This window comes from Hypanus sabinus, chromosome 6 (genome assembly GCF_030144855.1).
Source record: "Hypanus sabinus isolate sHypSab1 chromosome 6, sHypSab1.hap1, whole genome shotgun sequence".
Lineage (NCBI taxonomy): Eukaryota > Metazoa > Chordata > Chondrichthyes > Myliobatiformes > Dasyatidae > Hypanus > Hypanus sabinus.
In genome coordinates this window covers 171,250,420-171,278,218 of record NC_082711.1, presented here as the reverse complement: position 1 = coordinate 171,278,218, position 27,799 = coordinate 171,250,420, and the positions used below count along the sequence as shown (strand labels likewise).

Below are 27,799 nucleotides of genomic sequence, written 5' to 3'. Positions count from 1 at the left end.
CCATTAATTTTTGCTCTATTATATGCCCTCTCTTTGGCTTTTATGTTGGCTTTGACTTTTCTTGCAAGCCTTAGTTGTGCCATCTTTCATATAGAATACTTCTTCCCCTTTGGGATGTATATATGCTGTGCCTTCTGAATTACTTCCAGAAATCCCAGCCATTGCTGCTCTGCCGTCACCCCTGCCAGTGTTCTTTTCCAATTAATCCTGGGCAGCTCCTCTCTCATACAACCATATAACAATTACAGCATGGAAACAGGCCATTCTCGGCCCTTCTAGTCCATGCCGAATGCTTACTCTCACCTAGTTCCACCACCCAGCACTCAGCCCATAACCCTCCATTCCTTTCCTGTCCATATACCCATCCAATTTTACTTTATATGCCTCTGTAATTCCCTTTACTCTACTGTAATACTGACACATCTGACTTCAGCTTCTCCTTCTCAAATTTCAGGGTGCATTTGATCATATTATGATCACTTACCCCTAAACTTCTAATCAATTCTGGTTCATTGTACAAGACCCAATCCGAATAGCTAATTCTCTAGTGGACTCAACTACGAGCTGCTCTAAAAAGCTATCTTGTAGGTATTTTAGAAATCACCCCCCCCCCCCCAATGACTATTCTAACATTGCCCTTTTGGCATGCATTTTCTATCTTGCATTGTAATTTGTAGGCCACGTCCTTACTACTGTTTGGGGGGAGGAGAGTCAGTATACAACTCCCATCAGGGTCTTCTTACCCTTACAATTCCTTAGCTCTACTCACGATAATTCAACACTTTCGGAGCCTATGTCACCTCTTTCCAATGATTTGATTTAATTTTTACCAACTGAGCAACGCCACCCCCTCTGCCTTCCTTTCAATACAATGTGTAACCTTGGACATTGGCTCCCAGATATAATTTTCTTTCAGCCGTGATTCAGAGATGCCTGTGGCATCATACCTGCCAATCTGCAACTGTCCTACAAGCTCATTCACAAAACGCTGGAGGAGCTCAGCAGGCCAGGCGGCATCTGTGGAAAAAAGTACAGTCAACGTTTCGGGCCGAAACCCTCCGGCAGAATGGGTTTCCTGCCGAAGAGTTTCGGCCTGAAATGTCAACTGCATTTTTTCCCACAGATGCTGCCTGGCCTGCTGAGCTCCTCCAGCGTTTTGTGTGCATAGTTCGGATTTCCAGCGTCTGCAGGTTTTCTCATTACAAATTCATCTGCCTTATTCTGTATACTGCACGCATTCAGATACAACACCTTCAGTCCTGTATTCACCCTTTTCCATCGCAACTTGTCCTGTTGACTACAATTGTGCTCCATCAATAGCCTTTCCTCACTACACGTTGCCTCTGTTTTGTAAACCAGCTCCCTCATCCTTCAGCACTATTATTTGCCTTTCCTACGATACTTCTTGTATTGAATATTCGCCGCTGAGGACACTACTCACACAACGCTCAAACTTTTGATCCCTAACTTTGTCTGAAGTCTGACCAATATCTGTCTAAACAATCACTCCACTAACTGCTCTGGAACTCTGGTTCCCAGCCCTCTGCAACTCAAGTTTAAACCCAACCATGCAGCATTAACACATCTTCCCTCTAGGATATTAGTCTCCCTCCAGTTCAGGTGCAAACTGTCCCTTTTGTACCGGCCACACCTTCCCTGGAAGAGAGTCCAATGATCCAAAAATCTTACGCCCTCCCTCCTGCATCAACTCCTTGTGTGTGTGCGTGGTGGAGTCGTCGAGGCACTGTCATGACAGCTTTTGGGTGATTGCTCATGGTACGCTGTGTCTTGGGCATCTGAAACCTGGCGGAATCCATCCATCTCCAGGTTTTTTTTTACGAGGCCAAGCTGTTAGTTTGACACTCAACCCAAGCACGGGTGGAACGTGTGCAAGGGAGCCGGCTGGTTTCGAACTCAGGATCTCTTGCCCTGAAGTCCAGCGCTGATGCCACTATGCCACCAGCTGGTACCAACTCCTTAGCCACGTATTAAACTGTATAATCTTCCCAGTTCTGGCCTCACTAGCACATGACAAGGCCAGTGATCCTGAGATCACAACTGTGAAGATCCTGCCCTTTACCTTAGTGCCTAACTCCCTGTGCAGAACCTTATCACTCGTCCTTCCCATGTCATTGGTACCTAAATGGACCACAGCTTCTGGCTGTTCACCTCCAACTTAAAAATGCTGAAGACTCAATCTGAGATACCCTGGATCCTGGCACCCAGGAGGCAACGTACCATTCGGGAATCTCATTCTCGCTCACACAACTCAGTCGTTCCCCTACTTACAAATCCCCTTATCACCACAGCGTGCCTCTTCTCCCCCCTTCCCTTCTGAGTCACACTCAGTGGCAGAGACCCAACCACTGTGACTTTCCTCTGTTAGGTCATTCGGAAGACAGCATCCTAAGTGATATGTCTGATTTTGAGGGGGATGGACTCTGCACTGGTTCCTTAACCCCTTTCCCCTTCCTGACTCTCACCCAGTTTCCTGCGTCCTGCACATTGGGTGTAACTACCTCTCTCTCTACGCCTTATCACCCCTTCAGCCTCCCGAATGATCCAGAGTTCATCCAGTTCCAGTTCCAACTCCTTAACGCGGTTTGTCAGAAGCTGCAGCTGGATGTACTTCTCGCAGTTGTAGCGGTCAGGGATGCTGGAGATCTCCCTGCCTTCCCACATCCTGCAAGAGGAGCGTTCAACTATCCTGCCTCGCATCCCTATTGTCCAAGCTGAGCAGATTCAGGGAAGGAAGAAACTTGAACTTTTCTTTCTCTGAATTAAGCCTCTCTTCGCTGAAGCCTTGAAGTGCTAAAGCCTTAAGGTCACCACTCTGACAACACTTGCCCCAGCCTTCCTTTAACTTGCTCTTGCTAATCAATCCCAGACGCCTACTGGCCACTGGTCAAAGCCCAGTTACACTGCTGCAACCTGCTCCTGCCTTTTATCCTCGGGCAGTGGACCTGATTGAAGTCTCCCCCTCTCCAATATCCAGATTATTTGCTGGTCAAAAGCACTATTACACTGTCTTTCATGTGTCTTTCCAACTCACCTTTGGAAAGTTCTATGTCCACGGCTCCTACAACAGTGAGTCTGGATCTTAACTGGTCTTATAGAACCATACAGCAGAGAAACAGGCCTTTCGGCCCACCATGTCTGTGCCGACCATCAAAATCCATCTACACTGATCCTTCAATGCACTGATGATTCCGATGCTTCTTAAATGCTATGAAAGTATCTGCCTTCATCACTTGCACAAACAGTAAGGTTTCCTTTGCCTGAAAAAAACATTTCCTCTTGGATCCCCTCTTCCTCACTTTCAATTTCTGTTCCTGGTCCTTGCAATGTTGCCAATGGGAACAATTTCACCCGTCGTTCACTCTTTATGATCATATACATCTCTATTCAATCTCCTCTCCACTGTGAACATATCTGAACCCAGCTTGAGGCAGGCTTGGAGTAATATCTTCAAAGGTGAACCAGATGGGATCTCTCTGTGCTTAATCCCTTTTTAAAGATGTCAATGTGTTTAAAAATAAATATTTGAATAAATGTGCTGATTCGGAATTTGTTCTGTGGTTGGTTTGTGTTGGGCCATCACCTGGTTGTACTGAGGTTCCTCTGGGCCCAGGCTGTGGCCTACCAATTATCTCTGATGCTACTGCCCCAAACAAATAAAGCTGGGGGTGGGGGAGGGTTGGGAACAGGATTGTGAGTGGAGACAAGCCGATGTGCCTGCTCACTGTTTCAGTAGAGGATCTACAAGGCTTTCTGAAGGCCTGCAGTTAGCACTGCAGCCCTTGGGCCTAGCCTCTGCCAAGCCTGTGGCCTCTGCTGAGTGCTGTAGGTAATAGAAATAGAAGCTTAATCTCTGAAACATTAGTCAGAAGGGATGTGACCATATGGTTTTTAAAGGGGAACATCATTTGATGTGATTTTTTTTTCTTAATTGCAAGTTAAAATTAAAATTCAATGAGGCAATTATAAAAAAAAACTCAGCCTGCGGCTCCCTGCAGTACATTATTGGCGAGGGTGAAGCAACTGTGAGTGCAGCAGGTAGTTTCCACACTACACCCGTCAGCCGTGCTCTTGGAAGCTCATTATCATGTGTTTGATATGTAACATGATTCACAGCAGCTTTCTAAACCATTGTGCTAAAATCCACAGAGTACATGCTTGCATAATTCAGCCCACTGACCTGGCAAAATAGACTCCCACAACAATCTTCCTGCTCCACACTGCCTTCCTTGTGAAATCCAAGCATGTTGCCAGGACAGATTGCAGATGCAAGTTAATCAGTGACAACTCTATGTTCCCTCCTCTACATCCTTTACTCTCTGGGCCAAAACCAGGTACCTCAGGTCTGTGGAACTTCAAGCAAAGATGCGAGGCATTTGAACAAAACGGAGGGATTTTGCATCGGTGTTGGGGGTACAACCAGCTTACAGCGGGCGACAACGGCCCGTTGTGAAATAAGCAATCCTTCCCCACCTGTTCTCCAAGAAACACTTCTAAAATTATTTTTTTAACAGATCAAGTGTCTGCCACCTGTCTTAATATCTGCTCAGGTGGTACCACTCCTGTTTGATCTTCATTCCAGGATGTACCCGCGAGCTTTCACATGGTAGTGGTTAGTATAATGCTTTACAGCGCCAGCGATCTCGATTGGGGTTCAATTCCTGCCGCCAACTGTAAGGAGATTGTACCTTCACCCCACGACTGTATCTGTTTCCTCCGAGACCTCCGGTTTCCTTTCAAAAGATGTGCAGATTAGGTTTAGTAAGCTGTGGACAGGCTATATTGACACTGGGAGCGTGGTAACACTTGCGGGCTGCCCCAGCACATCTTCGGACTGTGTTGGTCGTTGACGTAAGCACCACGTTTCACTGCGTTTCGCTGTACATGTGACAAAGAAATCTTTATCCTACGAAGGGTTACTCCTGATGAAGGGTCTCCGCCCGAAACGTCAACAGTGCTTCTCCTTATAGATGCTGCCTGGCCTGCTGCGTTCCACCAGCATTTTGTGTGTGTTCTTTATCCTACCGTCTGGATTCCCCTGAAAGCTTTGTTCTAGTTTCCTCAGCTCCTGCACATAGTTGCTAATTCTCAGCTCCCTCTGCATCAAGTCCCAAATTTCCTTGCAGGATTTAGCAGGAACCCTAACAAGTTAATGTATAAAAAGCTGGAGGAGCCTGGCGTTGCTCCAGATTCCGGCGTCTGCAGTCTCTTGTGTCTCCCTGAACAAGTTAAATCAGATTTCTTTTCTCTGGCCTCTCTTCAACATTTATTCCTCCGAATGTTCAGGATGATGAACGATTCTGCTGGTTTGACATGAATGTTGGGGAAAGGATGTACTCCACCAGGAAAACCTCCCCTTTCTATTACAGATTTCCCAAACTCAAAATGTTCACTGGTGTTGGTGAAGAACCCAGACCCTTGGGATAACTCCCCTGACCCTCTAAATGGTAGCATGAGCTCTTTCCACATGAGGGGGCAGACAGCATTCCAGTCCAATACTAGCCCAGGGGTTCCCAACCTGGGGTCCACGGACCCTTCGGTTAAAGGTAGGGGTCTATGACATAAAAAAAGGTGTACTAGACGACATGTATCTAACGTAGCAGGGGGCAAGTTCAAAGGAGACACGCAATTTGTTTTCTTGACGCAGGGAGTGGTGGAAGCTGGGAATGTGCTCTCAGGGGTGGTAATGAAGGCAGATATGAGAAAAGTGTTTAAGAGTCTCATAGACAGGCAGAGAATTAACGGATAGAAGGAACAAGGTGACACTAGCATTTCATTCTAGGTTGGAGGGCCTTAGCAGGGTATGAGGGGGGCTGTGACTTGGGGGCAGGTCAATGGAACTAGGTAGCACAATAGTTTGGCATAGACTAGATGGGCTGAGAGGTCTTTTTCTGTGTTGTATCATTTATGACTCAATGTCTCTAAGCTGTACTGTTCTACATTCTAAACCCAGTAGTATTCACTCCTCATAACCCCACCACCCCACCTCCCTCCCGCACCCCCAAGATTAATTGGGAGTAATTTTTCCCGTGTTCTGGGCACCTCTGATCTGTCTGCCCACACAGCAATGTATGAACTGTACAAAGGGTCACAGTTCATCACTAAATGTTGGAGCAAAGACAGAGCTGGGACACAATTTCACAGGATCACACGCCCACTTAAGTTTAAAAGTGGAGACCAGGAGCTGCAATCCAGGGAGTACTGAAAACTTATTTTATAAACGGGGCATTTGGAGTTCAGTGATTTCACATTTCAAATACTCCTGATGATTCAAGAGCAGGTGGATAATAACAGGGTGTTAGAAACAGTTATTTAGCATGGACCTCCAGACTAACTCATCTGTACTGTCACAGGAGCTTACCTGAGCTAGTCCCACTTTGATCCGTATCCGTATTTCCAATCTATGTACCCATTGTTAGCTTCTAACATATCACCCCTTTGCTTAAATTCTCACCACCTCTTCAACGTGTTTCTCTTCCTTGCCACGTGTTGTTTGTCTACATGTGAGCGTCTGTGAGATTTTTTAAAGTGCATGTTTATTTATATTACTGTCTGTAAAAGTATTTTTACACATATTTCTATGTGTATCTTCCAAGAGGACCACAAACTTGTCTTGGTTTGGAGGTTTGCGTGCCTCAATGACCCGGAGAGCTGTGTTGGCTGGAGTCAGGGCTTTGTGCTTTGGCTCTTGGTAGGGTCACCCATGCTGAACAGGTCAAAGGGTAGAGACCAGAGTAAGAGTGATCCACCGGTCCTCCAGGGTCGGGGAATCAGCTCAGGGCCAACAACCCTGACTGATAAAACTAAATTGTTATGGAAACAGTAATGAAGAATCCTTCTACATCCATGAGCAATGGTATTCCTGAGTCTCCTACGTAACTATAGCAGTGAAAACTGAGACGAAACTACTGATATGGCGAAGGAAGCCCTGAAGACCAGTGGCATAACGGTTAGTAAATAAATAAGTTCTGTGTGCATATTGAATTGCCTTTAGGTATTTTAATATGCACTTATTTTGGTGAGTGCTGACAATTTGTGCGTGCGTGTGTGTGTGTGTGTGCATGTGTGTGCGTGCGTGCGTGTGTGTGTGAGAGAGAGAGAGAGTGTGAGTGTGAAACACCCAGCCCACACCAAGGGCCTCCTTCTGGATATCCCACACAACGCCTTTGCAGCAGCTCTCAGCAGGCATGAGAGAGCGGCAGCGGGGAAGAAAAGGATTTATAAAATAAATTTATTAAAAATTAAGATTGACTTATTAGATAAGGAAACTTACCATTTTGTTATTGATTTCGTGGAAATGGATTTCACAGACTTTTTCAACAACTTCTTCATTTTCAAAAGTGACAAAGCCAAATCCTGAGAGGGAAAGAGAAGGGGAGAGGAACGTTAGCTGCCACTGTCTAACGAGGACCACCCAGGCTGCTGGTCTCGCTTGGGACTGGGGACCAGGCAGGTACTTCCTGCACCCAGCCACTAATCTCCAGCTACTCACATGCACTAATTAGTCTCCCAAGGACTATTAACATATAATGAAGGTTAAGAATACACAGCCAGTGGACAACAATTGCCCCGGTGTGCTCACTTATCATGAAATAATTGGCTTGTCTATCTTTTTTCATGCTCTAGCCCCTGTGGGCTTCCTGTTCAGGCAATTTTCAGACACAGAAGCATACAGTTAACATGGAACACAGAATGCAGAACAATGGAGCACAGTACAGGCCATTTGGCCCACAACCTTTTAAACCATTCCATGATCTAACCCTTCCTTCCCATTTTCTTTCATCCATATGCCTATCTAAATCTCCTAAAAATCCCCAAAGTGTCAACGTTGACAACCACTCCTGGCATAAGTCAGTCAAAGGTAGGTGTTCCACACAGACTGGTGTTATACATCAGAGACTGGCAATCAGCGTGTAAAATAAGCACCTCTGATGTCTCTCTTAAACTTTCCTCCACTCACCTTAAAAAGATGTCCTCTGATACTAGTCATTACCACGGTGGGAAAAAGGCACTGGCTGTCACTCTATCTCTGCTTCCTAGAATACTCCTTCATCAAGTTGCCTCTCACCTCCTTTTGCTTCAAAGAGAAAAGCCCGAGCTCACTCATCCTTCCTCATAATGCATGTTCTCTACACAGGTAAATCTCCTCTGCACCAACTCTAAAATTTCCACTTCTTTCATATGAGGCGAACAGAACTGAACACAACATTCTCAGTGTGGTCGAAACTGAGGTTTACAGAGCTGCAATATTACCTCATGGCTCTTGACTAAACTCACTTATGAAGGCCAATGCACCATACGTTCCTAACCACGCTATCAACTTGCACAGCACCTTTGAGGGATTTATTCTCTTGGACCCCAAGATCTCTCTGTTCCTCCACACTCTTAAGAATCCTGCCACTAACTTTGTACTCTGCCTTCAAGTTCGAACTTCTGAAGTGTAATACTTCACACTTCTCTGCTACTTCTCAGCTCAGCTATACACCCTACCTAGGTCCCATAGTAACCTAGGACTATCCACAAATCCACCATTATTTGTGGCATCTGCAAAGTTAAGGCTATTGTGCTTGCGAAGCATGGCGATCTCCCATTGCCTATCTCCTTGGTTAGTCGTTCCTGGAGATCAGGCAACAGTGATTGACTGGTAGAACAGAAGAGACAGCAGCAATGGGCCATTCAGCCCCTCAAACCTGCCATACTATCCAATACAATAATTGTGAACATTGTACTCGCTGCAAAATTTTCAGGCCTTCAACTTCTTTGATATCTGGAAAACTGTTGATCCCTGAATGACTGTGTTAGGTTGGAAAATTCCAGAAATTCAACAGCCCAAGGGAAGAAGCTTCTCCTCATCTCAGTCTCAAATGGCTGTTGGTTTATTCTAACACTGGGATCTCCTTGTTCAATAATTGTGACCTCTGACTCAAACGTCCAAGGTTGATTTCAACACCAATTAATATTGTGTGTGACTTTCCACCATCATGTTTACAGGAAAAACCAGTCTGGGAGACAGCTACCCTGAGTCTCAGCCAGCTGTAGCCGTTATGGAAAATCTTTTCAAATCGACTCTGCAGACTGTTTGATGCATTATGTGAAGTAAATAGGCTCTACCTATTGAGTAAATAGACCCTTCTGTAAAATAAACCTTTCTGTGTTGTGTTGTAGGGCCCCGGCCCATCTCCATATCCCTAACATACACAGTAATGTAGACACTCAACACAGGCAGAGGGATCCTCTCTCTGCCAGAGACTCCACCCTCATCAGTAATACCAATACACTCATCAGATAGATTAGACTGGTTATTACACCCATTTTTTCATAGACTCTTGTCGACTCTTTAATTAGAGATATATTTGCTCATCCCAGCGCAGCATAATGGTTAGCAATATGCTTTATAGCACCAGCTGTGAGATTTGGATTCAATGCCCACTGCTGTCTGTAAGGAGTTGGTAAGTTCTCCCATGGGTGTCCTCTGGGTTCTCCAGTTTCCATAAGACAAGGAGATATAAGATCAGGATCAGGCCATTTGGCCCATTGAGTCTGCACTGTCATGTCATCATGTCTGATCCATTTCCCACTCAGCCCCAATCTCCTGCCTTCTTCCCAAATCCCTTTCTGCCCTGACTAATTAAGAATCTGGGTTAGGGTGAGTCTTGGGCAGGCTACGTTGGCGAATGAAGCTTGTGGGCTGTTCCCAGCACAGTCCTTGGACTATGTTGGTCACCGACACAAACGATGCATTTTACTGTGTGTTTTGATGTACATGCGATAAATAAAACTGAATCTGAAGTCTTTCTTTAATGGACATTACTTACTGGTAACAGACACTGGGTTGAGTGGGACATTTCTCTGGTAGTCAGTGACCAAGTTCTGACTACTTTGGGTTCTCAAAGTCTTGCTCCACCACCAGGTTGTTCCATCTCTACTGCCTCACAGGGCAAGAGTGGGACTAACCTCAGCCTGTTCTGAATTAACACCGCCCCAGCATCAGGTTTATTTTAAGTGGGTTACAAACACATTAAAAGAGTACAGACAGAAATTTAATGAGAGCACATTATCCTGTCAGCTAAAAATGGCAAACAGGAAATTAAGCCCACGTCCTGAGATTTCGCTGGGAGTGAGCGTCTGGGCAGGCTGACAAAAGGGGACGTGGCCCCTTTAAAGCACAGCCGGTGTGGTCCACACTGGGCAATCCATCTGCTGCCAGACCAGAGTCCACTGAAGGCAGCTCTTGGATCCCGGCAACGCCAGCCGCAAGTCCGTGCTCTCACTCCTGACGCATCAGCAGCTCCGTAGCTAAGCTTCACTAAGTGCTCAACAGACGAGTTAAACCTAGCAGTTTTACACAGCATTTTCCACACACTGCATAATTAGATTTAATTATAACTGCACACACTTAGGGCGCATTACAGCTTGCAAAAGACAGAACAGAGATTAACCTCTTAGGTTATGTTTTAAAATGTGTTGTTATCAACAGAACGTTATTGAAAATAAATCTGTTTAGTGGACTGTGAGTATGTTGTACCCTCACAAAATCTCCTTTATGGCTAAGAGGAGTGAGTTCTGACACTGGGGTGAAATTATGATCACAATGAATCTGCTTTTATGCCCATGAAGTCCCATATTAGAATTTGCTTTCTGGTTTTCAAACACCCCTGTTATCAACCCTCCCTACTTCTGTAATTTCCCTCCCCTCTTCAGCCTCTGATAGCAATGCTCCTCCATTTCAGGGGTTTATATCCCTGAACTTAACCATTCCACCTCCGGCAGCTGAATCAAGGGTGTGTTTCTTCATTGCAGCTTCAAGTTCTAACATTTTTTAATCAAAACAAATTTTATTCATAATGAAAAACATACAAGAATAGACAACCCAAAGCCTTTTCATCCATGGACAATGCACTAAGTAGTACTAATTTACATTTTTAGAACCTATATCACCGTTGCCTCTCCTGTGGTTCCCTGGGGTGATGTGCTAACACAATATTTAATGTGCTTCCCCACCCAACTCAGCCCTGCGTGGCTTTCCTCCGGGTGCTGCAGTTTCCTCCCACATTCCAAGGACGTAGGGGCCAGGGTCAGGGTCCCACAGGCTGCAACGTGACATTTGGGAGCTGCTGAGCACAACCCTCGCTGATCTGACTCAATGTTGACTGGGGTCGACCGCGGATGTTGCATCCTAGCTGTCTATACGAGCCCGGCCAGTACAATATGGAGAGCAAACTGTTGCTCACGCAGCTGATGAGTCCAAAGGAACGGCAGAGACGGATACAGTTTGGCACCAGGAGCCAATGTACACGTGACAACTAAAGATAAGGCTAATCATAGTCTATCTGAGGGCTTTGCTATTGCTCGCTAACTGAGTGCTTCTTGCTGGAACAAATGGGGGTGGGGGGAGAAGGGAGAGTTGACGTTTTATTGCAGTTTGTGCGTGGGAGGAGGGGTGGCTTTGGTGTTCTAACGGTTTCCTGCCATTCATTCTTTGGGGTTTTCTTCTGTTTCATGGATGTCAGCGGAGAGTAAGAATTTCAGGCTGTATATTGTATACATTCTCTGATGTATACAATAAAGGAACCATTGAACCACTGCCTATAAAAAATATTCACCCCTCCCCTTTTAGTTTTAATTTAGTGTAGTTAACTTGGATCACTTTGTAGAAATCTTTTTTCACTTTGACATGAAAGAGTCTTTTCTGTTGATCATTGTCAAAAAGCCAGATTAAATCCACTGTGATTCAATAAAGTTGTAAAACGATAAAACATGAAAACTTCCGGTGGAGGGTGGGGGTGGGGGGTGAATACTTTTTATAGGCACTACATACATCCACATTGAAATGTACAGTGAAATGTGTTGCTTGCATAAATGACCCACGCAATCCGAGGATGTGCTGGGGGCAGCCCATAAGCGTAGCTATGCATCTGGTGCCTACATGTACACAGCTTACTAACCCTAACCCAGCCAAAAGCACCAGATACCAACACTGAAGTTTCTGATCTGATCGGATCTCTCTGGGAAAAGACACTTCAGTGGGTTTCCATCGGGTTTAAGAGGCAATCATCACTGAACCAATAGAGGATTAAACTAGGGGTGGTGGTAAAAACATTTTCACACAGATTAGTGTGGTTTCCGGACAACAGGGCAAATCCTGGCAAAATGCTCAGTGAGATTACAGCGCGTGTCTGACCCAGAGAGCGTCAGCACAGAGAAACAACAGACGGAGACATTACTGCATGCATGACTAAGTGGTTGAGTCTGATGCAGCACCCAACTCGACTCGGCATGTGTAAGAGTGCAGATAATGCAATAATGCATCAGAGAGGAAGCAAGTGACTGTGAGGGAACAGTGAATGTGAAGGTTTGTCTGTTTTTAAGAGATTATGGTGCAGAGGAAATACCAGATCAACACGTTATCCCAATCCTTGCTGCCTCATCCACATCTTTCAACCCAAAAGCATGTGTTTTATTGCAGCAAGTGAGTACTTACAGCCTGTATTTGCTGCTGTTAGCAGTTGGTGTAACACTGTTTCTGCGTCAGCGACCTCCGCTGTCTGTAAAGAGTTGCACATTCTCCCCGTGGGTTTCCTCCGGGTAACACACACACACACTCACTCAGACACACACACTCTCTCTCTCTCACCACCCAGCTAGTGATTATGAACACAAGGTAGCAGCTGCCGATCAGACCCACTTTACTTTTAAGAACTGTCCTTGCCTGTGAAGGGGATCTCGTGAGACACTCCCCCCTCCAACCCCCACCGACTTCAAAAGGATCCTGCTGAGTAGAAGAAGAGCTCGTGAGTGAACTGGAGACAGAATCTAGCAGCCGGCCCGTCATAATGCTAAGTGGATGGGACAGTTGGGTTGCAGTGGCCATCTGGGCCCTGTATCAGGGAGCGTTAATCCATATTGAGACAGGCATCAGTGAGTGTTGCACATCCTGTGTAGTTAGGTTCAGAAAACCGTGATGGGGATCGCCAGCCTCAACTTGGCTCCGTTTCAGACGCCGAGGCCCATGCAGGGACGGGAAAGGAGAGGTGCAGTGTGAACGGACCTCGTGGGAGGGGCACCGAAGGAATAAATCAGAACGAAAAACAAATGCAGCCGGCTAACCTGGGCAGGATGGTTTGTGTCAGCTGTGATTAGAATTCCTGTCCAGGAGCTGAGCCGGCCGGAGAAAACTAGGGGAAAATTACCCTCTAAACCCCAAGATCTTGGAAACAGAATCAGATCAGGGCTTTCAAAGCTGGAGGGAAAATAATTTGCAGAGCTACAGGGAAAGGAACAGGAACCAGAAAAGACTTGATGAGTCAAATAGCTTCCCTTCTGAGCCCTTAGCAATTATAAACTCAGTGGCCACTTTATTAGGCACACCTGCTTGTCAACGCAAATACCTAATCAGCTATACCTGTGGTACCAACTCAATGCATAAAAGCACGCAGACGTGGTCAAGAGGTTCAGTTGTTGTTCAGACCAAACATCAGAATGGGGAAGAAATGTGATCTAAGTGACTCTGATTGTGGAACGAATGCTGGTGCCAGACAGGGTGGTTTGAGTATCTCAGAAGCTGCTGGAATTTTCATTCACGACAGTCTCTAGAGTTTACAGAGAATGGTGCAAAAAACAAAAAAAAAACGCACAGCACACCTTCTCACATCCATTCGCTTTCCCCAAACCATCCTTTCCACTTGTCCCTGGGTGATACAAACAGATGCAGGGTAGGGGAAGCACCACACAAATCACTGGAGGAACTTGGCATTTCAGGCAGCATCTATGGAGGGAAACATGCAGTCAACGTTTCAGCTCGAGCGTCTTCATCAGGACTGGAGAGATAGCAAGAACAGAGAAGTGGAGGGGAGGGACAGAGCAAGAGCTGGTAGTGGATCCAGGAGATGTAGGAAGGAGGAGGAAAGGAATGATGTCAGAAGCTGGGAGGTGATAGGTAGAAGTGACAAAAGGTTGAAGATGATGGAATCTGATAGGACAGTGGAGCATGGAATAACAGGTGGGAACTGGGTGATGAGCAGGTGGACAGGGTGAGGAGAGGAAAGATAGGATGAGGAGAGAGTGAAAAAAATGGGGGGGAAGGAATGGGGAGAATGGTTACTAGAAGTCTGGGAATTTGGTGTTCATGCCACAGGTTGGAGTTTGCCCATAACCTGGCAGTAGAGGCGGCCATGGGCACACAGGTTGGTGTGGGAATGAGAGTAGAATTGAAACGGTTGGTCACTGGGAGATCCCGGCTGGCACAGTAGCTGGAGCGAAGCTAGTAGGAACTAGCATCAAGAACTCTCGAAGCTTGTATACCAGGATGCGTGCCTGTCCCACACTGGGCAACCTCCGCTGTGCGATCACAGGGCTCTGCAGCCTCACGAGAAGCCGGCATGACTGCCCGGGGTGCAGTCCGTCAGCCTCAGCATCCTGCGAAGGATTCGCAGTGGTCTAATTTACAGCTTGGTGGCAACAAGACAGACAGGGCACCATCTGCCACACAGCATTTGAGGCCAATGCGAGCGGACAGCTGAGCTGTTTGTGAGCTGTAACTGGACAGACACCAACACCAAGGTGCCTTGGCTACAATGCCTGATTTGCATGCCTGCAGCAAACATGATTAACACCGTCACATGCTTTTCACAACAATTTAGACAGAGAAGTGGCCATGGGAATTTAACCCCTAGACTGGCATCTTAATGCCATCATCTCAGCTTCACTTTACAACGCGCCCATCATTTTTCTGCTTGTCCCTTCACCCCAGAGACGTCTGCAATCTCTTCATCTAACAATCAAATTGGAATTGGAATCAGTCTTGGTTTATAACTGTCACAGGCACCAAGATACAGTGAGGAACATTAGACAGCTGATTCCATAGGTGGGTTCATTGAGACAGTGAAAAGGAAACAGAATGTTGACTAGGATGCCAGAGGTATGTGTTTTTTTTTTTGCAGAGAGTGGTGGAATGCCCTGCCAGGGGTAGTGGTAGAAGCAGATACGTTAGGGGCTTTTAAGAAACTCTTAGATTGGCACATGAACGAAAGATGGAAAGAGAAAGGTTAGATTGACCTTGGAGAAGGTTTAAAGGTCAGCAGAACTTTTTGGACTGAATGGCCTGGACTGTGCTGTTACGTTCTGTGGAAATGAGTAAATAGTCGACGTTTTGGACCGAGCCCCCTCTTCAGAACAGGAAAGGAAGGGGGGATGACAGTAGAAATAAAAAGGTAAGGGGTGTAGGGAAGGAAAGCAGCTAGAAGGTGATGCCAGGTTGGTGGGAAAGATAAAGAGCCAGAGAAGTAGGAATCTGATAGAAGAGGAAAGGGAAGGAGGAAGAAGGGTGAGATGATAGGCAGGTGAGAAGAGGCAAAAGGCTAGAGTGAGGAATAGAAGAGAGGAGGGGAAGGATTTTTTTTACCGGGAAGAGAAGTTGATAATCGTGCCATCAGGTTAGAGGCTATCTAGATGGAATATAAAGTGGTGCTCCTCCACCCTGAGGGTGGCCTCATCTTGGCACAAGAGGAGGACATGGACCTTGATGTCAGAACAGGAATGGGAACCAGAATTAAAATGTTTGGCCACTGGGAAATTGGGTTTTTGAAGTTCCCCCAGTTTATGGCGGGTCTCATTGATGTAGAGCAGTCCACGTTGAGAGCACCAGACACAACAGATGACTCCAATAGACTCACAAGTGAAGTGCTGTTTTTATAGAGACACAGGAAAGACTGGAATCTGGAGTAACCCCAAAAAAAAAGCTGAAGGAACTTAGCAGGTCAGGAAAATGGACAGTCAATGTTTTAGAGCGAGACCCTCTGTGCCTTTGAAATGGGGCATATTTCCCACCCACAGGTGATGGTGGAAACTTCAAACCCACTTATGCAAAAGTATATTCTTCACTTGATCAGTTAACTTTAAAGCTGAGTTAGAGAAGCTTTCGTTATTGAAATGAGACAATACAGTAGTAGGTTAGGAGCCAGTGGTGCAGTCACTAAATATGTTCAAAGTTTAAAGTTCAAAGTAAATACCTGAACAGACAGGAGGGGTTGAATGGCCTACAGGCATCTCCCCCCTGAATCCTAGCCTTTTGGTCCTCATGCAAGACCTCTGCCCGCCTCACTTGCATTCCCCACAACGTGCAGCCACACACAGCTCCTCGCCAAGCCAAGGTAAGAAGAAGGAAGAGGGACAAAGTGGTGCTTGAGTTAACTGAGTCCTCGCACACCCTGAAAAATTGCAAGGGCAGCAACCTTGACAATGGTGGGAATGGCGGAGTGACGCAGTGAGGCAAGACTACAGGGGACCAGTGACAGTGGTAGGAGTATTGAAATGAAGAGTCTGGTGCGAGTGGCAGTCAACAGCCAGGGATTGACTGGGTCATTACCAGGGAAATTAAACTTAGAAAGAGAGAAATCCAGGTTTGTGGCCTTAGCCCTTTGAACACTGAGTGCTGCGATCTAGGCCTGGAGGATCTGGTGCTCAACAAAGACTAATGAGCATTAGATTAACTTTATTTTTTAATGTACAGTGAAACGTGTCATTGCATTAACGACCAACACAGTCCGAGGATGGGCTGCAAATGTCAGCACATTTCTGGTGCCAACTTGGCATGCCCAGAATTTACTAATCAGGGTATATTTAAGGCAGAGGTTTATAAATTCTTGATTAGTCAGGACATGAGGGGATACAGGGTAAAAGGAAGGAGATTAGGGCTGAGGGGGAAAATGGATCAGATGTGACGAAGTGATGGAGGAGACTCAATGGGTCAAATGGCCTATTTCAGCTCCTATATATGGTCTTCTGGTCTAATCCGTATGTCTTTGGAATGAGGGAGAAAACCAGAACATCTGAAGGAAACCCACGCCGTCCTGGGGAGAACATACAAACTCCTTACAGACAGTGGTGGTAATCGAACCTGGGTTGCTGATGTGATAAGCTGGTAAACCTACCACTATGATACCGTGAGGAGTTAACTTCTCATCATAGAGCTCATGTACGTAGGCTAACGAAAACAAGGAAAATAAAACAATTTTTCTCATATTACACTAAGTGACCTGTACAATTAGCATCTCCCCTATCTCTTTTGCTCTTGCTCACTGCTGCCAGAGCAGGGCGCCTGCATTTGATTGGTCTCTCTCCCCCGCTCACTCACAGCTGCCGGAGGAGGGTCTCTACATTTGACCAGTTTCTCTCTCTCCCTCTTGCTCAACGCTGCTGAAGGATGGTGCCAGAGTCTTGGGTCTTTGACAAAGTGTAGTCAACGCATTGGACTCTGTAAGGTGTTGTTATACATGTTTCTGGTGCTGTTATTCCTTTTTTGTGTGATTTTGATTGGGGCGGACTGGCTCTGAGGCCTGTAGCCACTAAGCTGAACTGAACTGAACATTCCTGGACTGTTCAATGACTGCCGTTTGATGTTTTTTGCCATTTCTGTGATTTGGTTTTGTTTGCGCATTGGGTGTTTGGTGTTTTCTTCGAACAGGTTCCATGGTCTTTGTTTTGTGGCTGATTGTGGGAAGACTAATCTCAGAGTTGTATACTCCATACATACTTTGATAATAAATGTTCTTCAAATCTTTGAAACAAACTGAAGGTAAGTACACTCTCATCTGAAATCTTCCTTATCCAATAGGTCCTGTCTCACAGAATCTATCTCAGCAATGGCCCCTGCACTTGCCACTAGCAAGGGAGAGGTGGGAGGAGTGGAAGATGCCAACCTGGCCCTGTCTCACAGAATCTATCTCAGCAATGGCCCCAGCATTTGCCACTAGCAAGGGAGAGGTGGGATGGGTGGAAGATGCCAATCTGGCCCTGTCCAGTTCTTATTGTTCTCATTAATGGCAGCTTCATTAAAGGTCAAGTTTGCAGATGATACAAAGATAGGTGGAGGGGCAGGCACGTTGAGGAAGAAGGGAGTCTTGGGCAATTAAGGGAATGGGCAAATAAGTGGCAGATGGAATACAATGTAGGGAAGTGTAGTATGGCCATGCAATTTGTTAGAAAGAATAAAGATGGAGACTATCTTCTAAATGGGGAGTGAATTCAGAAACCAGACGTGCAAAGGCACTTGAGTGTCCTTATGTAGGGATCTCTGAAGGTTATCTTGCAGGTTGAGTTAGTAGTAAGGATGGCAAATGCAATGTTAGCATTCATTTCCAGAGGACTAGAACATAAAGAAAGGGTCTAATTGCTGAGGCTTTATAAGACATAGGTGAGACTACGCTTGGAGTATTGTCAGCAGTTTTGGGACCCTTATCTCAGAAAGGATGTGCTGGCATTGGAGAGGGTCCAGACAAGGACTACAAGAATGATCTCAGGAATGGAAGGGCTAACGTACAAGAAGCATTTGATGGCTCTGGACCTGTAGAAGCCAGAGTTCAGAAGAATGAGGAGAGAATCTGGTTCAAACATGCCGAATATTGGGGGAGGGACAGCAGATTCTGTGTCCGTGAAGTAGAAACCATGATGGTGTGTTGCCTCCCAGGGGCTGAGGTCCAGGCTGTTTCTGAGTAGCTGCAGAAGACTCTCAAAAGGGAGGGTGAGCAGCTGGAGATCATGGTGCACATTGACACGGGTAAAATGGGAGAAGAGGTCCTGTGCAGTGAGTATAGGGAGATAGGGAAGAGGCTGAAGACCAAAACCTCCTAGGCAGTAATCTCCAGATTACTTAGTGCTATGTGCTAGTAAGGGCAGGAATCAGATGAATGAGTGGTTCAGAGGGTAGGGCTTTTCAGATATTTAAAGAGTAAAAGAGAGGTGAGAATGGATATCAGACTGCAGGAAAATGACGGTGAAGAGGTAGTAATGGGAGACAAGGAAATGGCAGACAAACTTGTAATAAGTATTTTGCATCAGTCTTCACTGTGGAGGTCACCAGCAGTATACCAGAAATTCAAGGGTGTCAGGGGACAGTAGAGAGTGTAGTTGCTATTATTAAGGAGAAGGTGCTTGGGAAGCAGAAAAGGCTGAAGATAGTTAAGTCACCTGGACTAGACAACCTGGACCCAGGGTTCTGAAAGAGGTGGCTGAAAAGATTAGGGAGGCATTAGTAATGATCTTTCAAGAATCACTAGATTCTGGAATGGTTCCAAAAGACTGAAAAGTTGCAAATGTCACTCCACTCTTCAAGAAGGGAGGAAGGCAGAAGAAAGGAAGTTTTAGGCCAGTTAGCCTGACTTCAGTGTTTGGGAAGGCTTTGGAGTTTATTATTAAGAAATTTCAGGATACTTGATGCAGATTTTAGAGTAGGCCAAAGTTGGCATGGTTTCCTTAAGGAGAATTCTTGCCTGACAATTCTGTTGGAATTCTTTGAGGAAATAACATGCAGGATAGACAAAGGAGAGTCAGTGGATGTTGTTTACTTGGAGCCTGTGGTACTACAGGAATGATACTAGCATGGATAGAAGATTGGCTGACTGGCAGGAGGCAGAGTGGAAATAAAGGGGGCCTATTTTGGTTGGCTGCGGTGACTAGTGGTGTTCTGCAAGGGTCAGTATTGAGACATCTTTTCCTGTTACATGTCAATGATTTGGATGATGGAATTGATGGCTCCGTGGCAAAGTTTGCAGACGACACAAGGATAAGTAGAGGGGTAGGTAGTATTGAGGAAGCAGGGAGACTTCAGACTGAGAATATAGTGTAGGGAAGTGTATGGACATGCACTTTGCCAGAGGTGCTTACACAAGTGTATTCATGAGTCTTGTATTCAGTTTGTATCAGAGCATCACTGTTGTGGGACAGGCAGCCATTTGGCCCACAGATTCTATGCTAACATCTGGTACAGCATTCCTATTAATCCCCTTTCCTGGCTTTTCCTACAAATTATTCTTTCTGTTGTCTGTCCTCTTCTCTTTGAAAACACTGACTGGTTCTGTTTTTCCTGAAGACAATGAATCCCAGACAATGTATTAATAATTTTCCTCACAACCCCCTCACATATGCTGTTTTTTTATATATATAAATGGCTGCAAGTTAATTTAAAAGTGCCTTTTCTCTTATTAATTAGCACAACAAGTAAGTGGCAGAATTGACACAGTTTTCCTGTCACACTACCTGCCTGTTCAGCCTCTGATGTGGGAGGGAGTCATTTATAGTGCAACAAAAAGGGAGAGGGTAGGGGGAAGGGAGAGAGAAAGAGGGGGAGGGGAGCAGGAGGGAGAACCAGGCAGACAAACAGAGACTGAGGGAGACAGACAGACAAATAATGTGATTGTGTGTGTGAGAGAGCAAGAGAAGGAGAGACAGAGACATAGACAAACAAACATAGAGAGAAAAATATAGACAGGAGTGTGTACAGTATGTGTGAGAGAGATAGAGAAACAGACAGAAAAGAGAGTGAGAGAGAAAAAACAGGCAGACAGTCTGAGACAGAAACAAAGTTACAGAAGAAAACATCAGGTGACAGGGAGGGAAAGAGTGAAACAGAGAGAAAATAGAGAGTAACAACGGTCAATGTGACAGTTTGGATTTATTCATGTTAGGACATCTTAATGTACTACATACAGATAATCAGTATGGAGCTGGGGAGCCTAACACCAGCAAGAGAGGAGATGAAGGCAGGTCTGAGGGGGCCAGTTGCTGAGAAGGCGGTTTCATTTCTAGAGAAAGGATACACAGCATTGTTCACAAAGTGAGGCCACTGAAAGAGTCAGTAAAGTGCTTCTAAATTGGTCACAGCTGTATATGGAAAAGGGAGACAGAAGGAGAGAGAAAAACCAAGAAATTGCTGTGGGAGGAGTTTTGAGTTTGCAGATTGGATGAAGCCCACTACTTGTAAACATGAAGAAGTTGCTTCAGTGTGCCCCCGAAGGGTAGAAATTTCTCTCTCTCCCTCCCTCCCTCACACACTGTCACATAGGATGGGCTGGCCGGCACTTTCCAGGTGCAAAAACTAATTATAATTATTGGCCTTCTCAACTGTACTCAATACTGGTTAATGTCTGTCAAAAGAATTCATGTTACAAAGGTAGAGAGTCGAGCCTGAGAGGAAGAGGTGAAAGCGAGGAAGCGAATGACAGTGACAGCAGGAGACCAAGAGTCGAAAGTTTCCCCTTGTAACTGTGCCTATATCTGATCTCCGAGACCAGTAGTGTGAGATATCATCGAACCTTCCTGAGGGTGAACCAGGTTTGGTACAATTTGTTACAGATACAACCAACTACCGCTATTACACTAGATCAGGTTCAAAGTTCAAATTTATTATTAAAGTACGTACACACCATCATAAACTACCCTAAATTCATTTTCTTACAGGCATTCACAGTAAGACGAAGAAATACAATAAAATCAATGAGAAACTACATATAAATAAAGACCGACAAACAACTGATGCGCGAAAGAAGACAAATTGTGCAAATACAAAGAAAAAGGAAATAAATAACACTGAGAACGTGAATTATAGAGTCTTTGAAAGTGAGTCCATAGGTTGTTGAATAGATTCAGTGTTGAGGTGACTGAGGTTATCCTGAATCCCAAGGTGTGGGATCTAAAGCTCCTGTACCTCCTTCCTGATGACAGAAGTGAGAGGAGAGCATGGCCTTGATGATGGATGCTGCTTTCCTGTGACAGCACTCCTGTAGATATGCTCGATGCTGTGGTACACCAGGACACAGGAGAGGCTCCAGATCAGGTGGGCAATACAGCCAGAGGGCAGAACTGAGGAAAAGCTGGATGGATTCATTAAATAGCAGCGATACAGTGTAAGGACTGGCTCCTGGTCAAACCCGAAGATGGGATCTGGGAAACAAGAGAGAATCTGCAGATGCTAGAAATCTGAACGACACACACAAAATGCTGGAGGAACCCAGCAGGCCAGGTTGCATCTATGGAAAAGAATACAGTTGACATTTCGGGCCGAGATCTGGGATCTGGGAACGTGCCTTCGGGAGAATAGGATTGGGAGTTAGAGGCAGCAGGAATGAAGGAAATGAAAAAGTTAACAGTGAGGCTCCCAGCTGGGAACAGGGGACAGAGACTGGAGCTGAACATTCAGGGGGAAGCGGCTGGGAAAGGAGTGTAGGTGCATGGGATAACACCATGACACAAACAGCCAACAGCTGCGGTGGTCCACAGCTGTGAATCAAAACCCCGAGGGGGCTTTCTGTCTCACAGTCTGGCATGAATGAGTAAGAACATTTTGCTTGATAACTCTGCAGATAGCCTCACAGTATTGGCGCCACAGTAACGTGGACTGGCAGTGGCTGCAGCGGCTAGCGTAATGCTTTACGTTGCCAGCAACCTGGGTTCAATTCACACTGCTGGTTCTAAGGAGATTGCATGCTCTTCTTGACCACATGTGTTTCCTCCACAGTCCAAAGACGTCCAGTTAGGACTTGTAAGTTCTAGACATGGCAGCAGGAGTATAGCAATATCTGAGCTTCCCCCAGCTCATTCTCACACTGTAATGGTTATTGACGCAAAATCAACACATTTTATTGTACGTTTCGATGGACGTGTGACAACTAAAATTAATCTTTATCGTCGAAAGAACCCAATGCGCCTCGGAGCCAGTGAAGAACGACTGATATCTGGTCACTGTGAAACACAGCAGCCAACGTGCACACGGCAGGATCCGACTGTCTGAAAGGCCTTGCTTCAGAGGCGTTAGAACAGTCTTTTGCAACCCTCTGCAACCACCACACAGAGCAAATGGGACATCCACGAAATGAGACCAGTAGTGCAGAAACTAGAATGCACGACTGGGCTGTCGTTTCAGTGCAATGCTGAGGAGCTGCTGCATTGTCCGAGGTACTGCCTTTCGTATGAGATTACAAGTGAAAAAGATCTGACAGCAGAAGAAGAAGAAAAATTAAAAGAATTGGAGGAAAGTATCGGGGGCATATCAGAGGTAGGTGATTTACACAGAGGACAGTGGGTGCATGGAACACGTTCCTAGAGGCAGATAAGTTAGGAACATTTAACAGACTCTTAGGTGGGCTCGTGAATGGAAGAAAACTGGATGAATACACAGGAGGGAAGTTTTAAATTGATTTTGGAAGTGTTAAATTGATTGTTCAGCACCTCCGCTCCGTCTGCCACAGGTGGGACTCCCCCAGTGCCCAAACATTTTAATTTCAATTCCCACTACCATTCCAATGGATCGATCCACGACCTCCTCTTGTGCCAAGATGAAGCCACCCTCAGGGTGGAGGAACAACACCTTATATTCCGTCTGGGTAGCCTCCAACCTGATGGCATGAACATCTATTTCTCCTTCCAATGAACGAATTTCCCCCACCCCTTCTTCTATTCCCCCCTCTGACCTTTCACTTCTTCTCACCAGCCTATCACCTCCACCTGGGTCCCCTCCTCCTTCCCCTTCTCGTATTGTCCACTCTCCTCTCCTTTAGATTCTTTCTTCTCCAGCCTTGACTTTTCCCACCATCCTTGCTTCACCTTCCAGTTAATCTCTTTCCCCACACCCTCCCAACATTTTGTTCTGGCATCTTTTACCCCGCCCCCTTTCTTCTCAGTCCTGAAGAAGAGTGTTGGCCTGAAACATTGATTGCTTATTCCTTTCCACAGATGCTGCCTGACCTGCTGAGTTCCTCCAGCACTTAGTGTGTGTTGCTTTGGATTTCCAGCATCTGCAGACTACTTGTACTTGTGATCTTGGAGGAGGATAGAAGGTCGACACAACATTGTGTGCCAAGGATTCTATGCTGTTCTATGTTCTATGAGCTAATTATCCCAGGTATCCACACGAGTGTTAATCAAGATTATAAAAACTGATTACAGGTCCTTCCCAGGTTATGAACACCTGTCTCTTGGACACTCCATACGAATGAACATTTGGATCAGCAGCAGGATGGATGGGGATGGATTGCTGGGAAGGATTTCCTCTGTGGAAGTATGGCTAAGATTATCTTAAAATTGTGACTATTTTGACTCCTGTAGAGTTTGTAAGTTCTCCCTGTGACTGTGTAGGTTTCCTCCAGGTGCTCCAGTTTCCTCCCACATTCCAAAGACATACAGTTATGGTCAGTGTGCTGTGGGCATGCTATGTTGGTGCCAGAAGCGTGGCGACACTTGTGGGCTGCCCAGCACGATCTTTGCCAATCTGGTTTGACACAAATGATGCATTTCAACCTACAGAGAAGAAGTCATCACCCTGACACAGTGGTGTCAAGAAAACAACCTCTCCCTTAATGTCGCAGAAACAAAGGAACTGGCTGTGGACTACAGGTGGAATGGAGACGGGCTAACCCCTATTGACATCAATGGATCTGGGGTTGAGAGGGTGAACAGCTTTAAGTTCCTCAGCATAAACATCACCGAGGATCTCACGTGGTCTGTACATATCTGCTGTGTGGTGAAAAGAGCACTACAGCACCTTTTTCACCTCAGATGGTTGAAGAAGTTTGGTATGGGTCCCCAAATCCTAAAAACTTTCTACAGGGGCACAATTGAGAGCATTGTGCCAGGTTGCATCACTGCCTGGTATGGGAACTGTACCGCCCCTTAATCGCAGGACTCTGCAGAGAGTGGTGCAGACAGCAAAACGCATCTGTAGTTGTGAACTTCCCACTATTCACATTTATAGAGACAGGTGTGTAAAAAGAGCCCAAAGGTTCATTGTAGACATGAGTCACCTCCACCACAAACTGTTCCACAATTGTACTTCTATGTTATATTGACTGTCCTGATGTACATACCATTTATTACAAATTACTATTAATCGCACATTGCGCATTTAGACAGAGATGTAACGTAAAGATTTTTACTCCTCATGTATGTAGTCAATTTAAATTCAAAGTACACTCTTTATTGAAGTATGTATACATTATACAACCTTGAGATTCATCTCCTAACGAGCAGCCACAAAACAAAGAAACCCAAGAGCCCATAAAAAAGACCGTTCATCACCCGAGGTGCAGAGAGAAAATGAAAACATCGTGCCTATAAAAAAATAAAAGAACACATATTTAAAAAAAGACCATCGAACTCAATGTGCAGAGAGAAAAAAAGAAACCAAAAGCAAATAGGATTCTGGAGTCTGCAAGAGAGTCCCATAGTTCAGCGCAGAGCCGAGACAAACTCGTGGAGCAGCTATCTGAATCAGCCCGTCCTTCACCTCCTGCCCCGACACCCCTGACCTTTTCAAACTGGCCTGGCACCTCATCTGTAGGTTTCCATGTACATGTGTCAAATAAATCTTTCTAAAATGAGCAGAAAGTTACTGTGGAAATGCAAGTCTCAGTCACCCAGAACTCATTTTTTTCTCTACTGGCAAACAGAACAGGGCAGATTTAAGATAATTGACACACGTGCCGGGAGCTAGAAGAAGTACCTCATTGTTAATAAAACACAAGTTGTGATCTGGAATAAGCTGCCTGGATGACTGTCAACAATAAACAGAGTTAGTTCTGATATAATACAATTCTGCTCCTATGTCTTATGTTTCCATAATGTGAATTGGTTATAACATGTCAGTTAGATTAGGGAACAGTATTTCATTGTATTGGTGCATACGTGCTTATGACAGTAAACTGGACTTTATCAGGAAAACTCCATCCCAGTTGGGATGGTAGTGCTGCACATTCTGATTGGATGGATTCCTGGAGATACTGTCACATGACCCTCTCGGGTCCTCCAACGATCCCTGTCCACCGCGGTGCTCGTCCCCATCCTCCCAATCGGGCAAGGATATGCCCACATTCCACAGGAAGTGAGCACCCTTCACAACACAAATGGCAGTTTTTGACTTCCTTCTTCCACATAGCCAATATCTTTTTGGGAAGTCTATTTATTTTCAGTGTCCCAAAGCATTTCTTCCCATCAGTGGATGAATTTTGAATTCCTGTAAGATCTGGAGAGACGAGGAGAGCAGAGCTTGCCAGAGGGGGCTTAGGTTAACAGACTTTTCACTGCAGAATTAGAATCTGAATCAGAATCAGGTTTATTATCGCTGACATATGTTGTGAAATTTGCTGCTTTATGGCAGCAGTAGTCAATGCATAAAATATATGATAAAATACATTAAGAAAAATATATTAAAAATAAATGACTGGTGCAAAAATAGAACAAGAATAGTGATATACTGATCATGGACTGTTCAGAAATCTAATGTGGAGGCGCTGTTTCTAAATGTGTGTCTTCAGGCTCCTGTACCTCCTCCCTGATGGTATAGAGAAGAGGGCATGTCCTGGGTGGTGGGCATTCTTGAGGCATTGCCTTTTGAAGATGTCATCGATAGTGGGAGGCAAGTGCCCATGATGGGGCTGGCTGAGTTTAGAACCCTCTGCAGCTTTTCTCGATCCTGTGCACTGGCGCCTCCATACCAGACTGTGATGCGAAAGGACGATGGCCCTGAGGGAGCTACTACAAACAGCTAAGGAAATGGGAAATGTACTGAATAACCTGCAACTCAACAGCGGTGGGCTTGGCTTCAACGTGGAGTTGTCCTGGATTTTTTTTTTGTTCTTGGCTCAGCCTAGACTCTTTGGGACTATGAGGATTTTTGAAAGCTTTCCTATTCCCCCTTCCACCAAAGCTGCCAATTTCTGATAGCCACCTGTGGCTCTGCAGGCCCTAAGTGCTGCCTGAGAGACCAGCCAGAATCGAGCCGAATGCTTGGAATGCTCTCAAATATCTTTTCAATTATCAAAACGTTGGAGGCTTTAAAGACATTAGATACTAAAGCGCTGCCATCAAGTTAATGATACCTCAGTGATTTCTTGACATTGCTTCTTGATTTTAACTCATGCACGTCATAATAATAGCCTTGGTGTTTCCTTAGAAAATGCTAACTTTGTTTTAAAAGATAGCTGAGTGGTGATCTGTAATTTCCTTCGATGTGTGCATTCCTTAGATTTTGTTAGCATCCAAAAAAACACATCAAGGTGGAACCTGGTTCAGAATTCAGACAACTCAATATAGCTTGTGGGAGTTCTCTATACAGCGATAATAGCACACAGCATCAAAACATCGAAATATGCAGTGAAATGCAATGACCAACAAAGTCCAAAGCAGGCCACAAGTGTCACTATGCTTTTGTTGCCAACCCCTGCCCCACCTTCCACTATTCCCCACTCTGACCTTTACATCTTCTCACCTGCCTATTACTTCATCCTGGTCCCCTCCTCCTTCCCTTTCCCCTACTGTCCACTCTCCTCTCCTGTCAGATTCCTTCTTCTCCAGCCCTTGACCTTCCCACCCTCCAGGCTTCATCTATCACCTTCCAGCTAGCCTCTATCCCCTTCCCCCACCTTTTTATCCTGGTACCTTTCCCCTTCCTTTTCTGTCCTGAAGAAGTGTCTCAGCCTGAAATAACGACTATTCGGTTCCGTAGACGCTGCATGACCTGCTGAGTTCCTCCAGCATTTTCGGAATCAGAATCAGGATTATGTCCTGCATATGGCGTGAAACTTGTTAACTCAGCAGCAGAGTACAATGCAATACATGATGATATACAAAGAAAAAGAATAAGTTAATCAATTGCAGTATGTATGTGTGCATGTTAAATAGTTAAATTAAAAGTATTTTTAAAACAAAAATAATATATTTAAAAACTGAGGTTGTGTTCATGCATTCAATGTCCATTTAGGAATCGGACGGCAGAGGGGAAGAAGCAGTTCCTGAATCGCTGAATGTTTCTGTACCTCCTCCCTGATGGTAACAATGAGAATAGGGCATGTCCTGAGTAATGTGCACTGCCTTTCTGAGGTAACGCTCCTTGAAGATGTCTTGGATACTACAGAGGTTAATACCCAGGATAGATCTGACTAATTGTACAACTTGCTGCAGCTTCTTTCGACTCTGTGCAGTAGCCACCCCCCCCCCATACCAGACAGTGATGCAGCCC

The 27,799-nt window shown here is 45.4% G+C and overlaps 1 protein-coding gene across 11 annotated transcripts in view; it reads right to left on the bottom strand.

Moving 5' to 3' along the window:
- The window catches only part of msi2b (musashi RNA-binding protein 2b), a 642,445-nt gene that overhangs the window by 216,984 nt on the left and 397,662 nt on the right, over positions 1-27,799 (bottom strand). For all 11 annotated transcript variants that reach the window (XM_059973518.1, XM_059973517.1, XM_059973521.1 and 8 more), the window contains exon 8: positions 7,292-7,374. In XM_059973518.1, coding sequence (XP_059829501.1) covers positions 7,292-7,374 — 83 coding nt within the window. The remainder of the gene's footprint in view (positions 1-7,291; positions 7,375-27,799) is intronic.